General features: G+C 39.3%; 1 protein-coding gene across 1 annotated transcript in view; it reads right to left on the reverse strand.

The window, feature by feature from the left end:
* Positions 1–1,171: 1,171 nt before the first annotated feature.
* Positions 1,172–3,660, reverse strand: part of WDR5 (WD repeat domain 5) — a 12,928-nt gene continuing 10,439 nt past the window's right edge. The window contains exons 12-13 of the mRNA XM_009573738.1: positions 3,278–3,365; positions 1,172–2,258 (exon numbers count right to left, since the gene is read on the reverse strand). Of these exons, the coding sequence (XP_009572033.1) occupies positions 2,158–2,258; positions 3,278–3,365 (189 nt within the window). The 3' untranslated portion in view covers positions 1,172–2,157. The remainder of the gene's footprint in view (positions 2,259–3,277; positions 3,366–3,660) is intronic.

The following is a 3,660-nucleotide window of genomic DNA, read 5'->3' on the forward strand; positions in this document are numbered from 1 at the left end:
ACACAGATATACAGTAGAGCTCATGCCGACAGGCCCCAGCACCATTCCCAGGTGGGATATACCAGGGACTTAAACACCTTCACAAAGGACAGCTAGAAGAGTAGATCCTTTACAACAGGGCTCTTCAGTTTGGGGGAAGAGAATAGCCCTGCCCAAGAGATTTCCTCCTGAGAGCAGGGAAGCCATCTCTCTTCGGTATAGCTCTTTTGACTCAGAGGACAGGGAAAGCCATAGCACAGCTGGGCAAGCAAAGCCACTCACTCACAGTTACATGGGAAGTACTACGCTAGAAAACATGACTGAATCTATCTGAAAATGCTTTGCTGGAGTAATACACCAGCGTCTCCACACCGGTGAAGCAGCACAGCCACATCTTGCAACTGAAAAGTTTCATTGGCCTGTGAGAAAAACACTGAAACAAAATCACGGAGTTAAGAAATTGATTATTTCAGCAGTGATGCTAAGTCTGGAGACACAGTGTCCATTCCTGCGGGTAATGAAAAACCTCACAAGATGGTGGTATTATTAATAGCCATTTTAGCACCATGAACTCTATTTTTGTATTTTAAAAAGAAAAGCTGTACCTCATGTCTTGCAGCTGTCGTCTTCTCTAAGGGTAAAGCAAGGCAGTCTCCCAGCAGCCACTAGAGGAGAGGTTTGTACTGTAATTGATTTTCAGTTATTATAAAGCACATGAGGTCAATACCAAAAAAAAAAAAAAAAAAAAGGATTTTTGCTTCACCAGGAAGAAAACATCCCCTTACAGCAGAACCCTTTGGGTGCAATAAAACTTATACCTCAACGCAATTTTTAACCAGCACAAGCTAAATCCTGGATCATCACTGAGCCTGCCCTGCCCCTTCTGCATGGAGAGGGCAGCAGGATTCCTTTCCCCTTAGCTAAAGGTCTCTGCGAAGGTTTGTACTAATGTTGCCTCTGCTGAGGACACCTTCAGTTCAATCTTCTTACTTTCTTTAAACAAATTTTGACTTGAGTTATGCTCCTCTCTTCTTTCTCCACAACAGATGTAAAGCACCACAATGCTGCTCCTCCTCCCCTCCTCACTCAATGGAGCTGCTACAGAAATACTTCCTTCTAAAAGTGTTTTTAAGGGAGGTTTCTTTGGACACAGACACTTCACATTAGTATACTCTTACCACAAGCATACACATAAAATCCCACCTTTTTATTATGGCATATGGTATTTTTTTTGGATGTGTAAATACCACATGGGTATGACAAAAAGGGAAAGAAATACCAACGCTGAAATAGATACAGAGTCATGCCATTATCAATACAGTTTCATACGATGGATTTTCAAGATACAAAAGTCTGGGTTTTTTCTTTTTACATTGAAATAACTTTACAGTGTTCTGTGAGCTTGCTTTATAACCAGAAGAGAAAAAAATTAAAATATGCTGAGAACAACTACAAGCAGGATTCATTTTAATGGTTAACAGAAGAACTGTAACTTTGCTCTAGAACAGCATCTATTTAAACACACATAACAAGAGGTAAGCAACTATACAGAAGGTAAGAGGAGATTTCACCACAGGAGTCAAGTCAGGGGCAGGAAGAGGGAAATCTGGAACTGCATGGTTTTATTTGGTCACAAAGTTTGAGCTGAGTGTTTAAAATGAAGCACCCTTAAAGATGCAGTACTCCTATTTAAAACAATACAGAAACTTCCCAAGAGACTAGAACCTACATTCTGGGAAAAAAAAAAAAAAAAAATTAGGCATTTTAAAAAAATTCCACACATCTCTAGGTTCGTGACTTAACTTACTGTTACAAAGTAGACTGGCAGCTCTTCCTTAAGTAGCAACAGTGCCCAGAAGTAATGCCACCATAAAGTACAGTATCTTTGGGGTGTCCAATACAAGGCCGACACTTCTAACGCGATGTCAGAACGATCCATTTGTCTGCCAAAAGATTAGGCAAGAAAAGGAGACACTGCATCTTTTTTTTTTTCCACCACGTTGCCCGGTTCTAGCAAAGAGCTAAGATGTTTTCTTTGGGCCAAGACTAACAGAAACCACTTTATCAAATATTCTTCAGGTTTCCTGCCAAACTGGATTTATTATTCTCATGTGGTTCTTTAATATTTTTTTTAAAAACATTTTTTTCCTGACAGTCTCTAAAGTGATACTGGAACGTTTAACAGTCACTCTTCCACAGTTTAATTGTTTTGTCGTTTTCTAGTGCTGCTGATGCAATGATGTTTTCTGTCGGGTGACAAGCTGTTGAGATTACAACATCTAAGCAAAAAGAAAAGATATACAAATATCATTATTTACAGCAATGAAATTTGGTTCATAGCAGGCACTTCTGAAAATGAATGTGTATTGCTACTGCATTTTAAAACAGCATAGCCAAGTTACTATTTCCTTGTAGCAGAATTACAAACACATTATTCATAAATATTTTCCAACTATTGTTTCTCTGTGAGAGGAAATACTAGCAAAAAAGAATTGAGAGTAGTAGTTGGAAAGTGTTTGACAGATTTCAAAATATGAGAACTCTCTAGATTCTAGTTCTTGCTTACTTCACATGCAAAACGCTTGGCATATTATGTCAGACACAGCTAATAAAAACCCAGCTCAGTTTTTTCGTTCCATGTAAGGTATTTCCAACATCCTATTCAATGCTTAAATAGCACTTCATCTTCAGAGCCTTGCCCTAGCCTGAAAATGAAAACCTGCTGCCACTGCCCCCGTTTACAGTGTCCAAATCAATGGTCCTGCAAAGGAATAAGCATGTTTAGATTTCACAGCACAGTTCCCTCTAGTCGGTACAGTGAAAGTGCTGCTCTCTTATGGGATTCAGATGAAGTATCCATCAGGTGACATCTCCATACACACTCAACTCTGCCTTCAAGAACAGGCATACATACAGATATTTACAAACAGCAGGACCACATCAGTCCTCATGCTTTCAAGAGCTGCAGCTTTGGAAGGCGTTAATAGGCAATTTAAAGTCACTAATATTATGAGTCACTTAAATATCTCTACCAGTTCTGAACTCAAGGAAATCTCTTTTGTAAGCTGATGTCAAAGTTCTCACAGTGAAAGAATAAACACTTGCAATGCCCATAAAAAACCCTTCATAAAAAGGAGCGAACTCCTAGGGTTCAATTAAGCTTCAGCCAGTCAAGAATTTATGGGTCTGACAGTCAAAACTAAACATCAGAGAGAAAATGCTCAAGCTAAGCTCTCATTACAAGCTGACATGAGGGATACTCCATCAACAAAAACAATAAAAAAATCCTCTTCCACACCTGTGTGTCCTTGTAATTTCTGTACAATCTCTTTTGTCTGAAGGTTCCAAATATAAACCAGGTTGTCTTCTGAACCTGACACGATCCACTGGTGGCACAGAGAAAAAACACAGTTATTTTAATCCTTCTCCTCATCTATATCTAACCACTATTATTCAGTAAACAATTCATTGTCATCATATGAAAGGGAACTTCCAACATTATATGACTGCTTGATGCGGTTCATTCTCTCTCAGCCTCTATTCAGTGCATAAAGGCAGCAGAAAGCTTTGTTCCACCCTGCGTATGCCAGAGGAGGAAAACTAACGGAGCAAAAAGTGCTAAGGTGGTTCTGTGTTAGGACTTAATTTCTGCTGGTTTGTTCTGTCATCTCAACCAGAACA

The sequence above is a fragment of the Fulmarus glacialis genome, unplaced genomic scaffold, assembly GCF_000690835.1.
Source record: "Fulmarus glacialis isolate BGI_N327 unplaced genomic scaffold, ASM69083v1 scaffold3703, whole genome shotgun sequence".
Taxonomy (NCBI): domain Eukaryota; kingdom Metazoa; phylum Chordata; class Aves; order Procellariiformes; family Procellariidae; genus Fulmarus; species Fulmarus glacialis.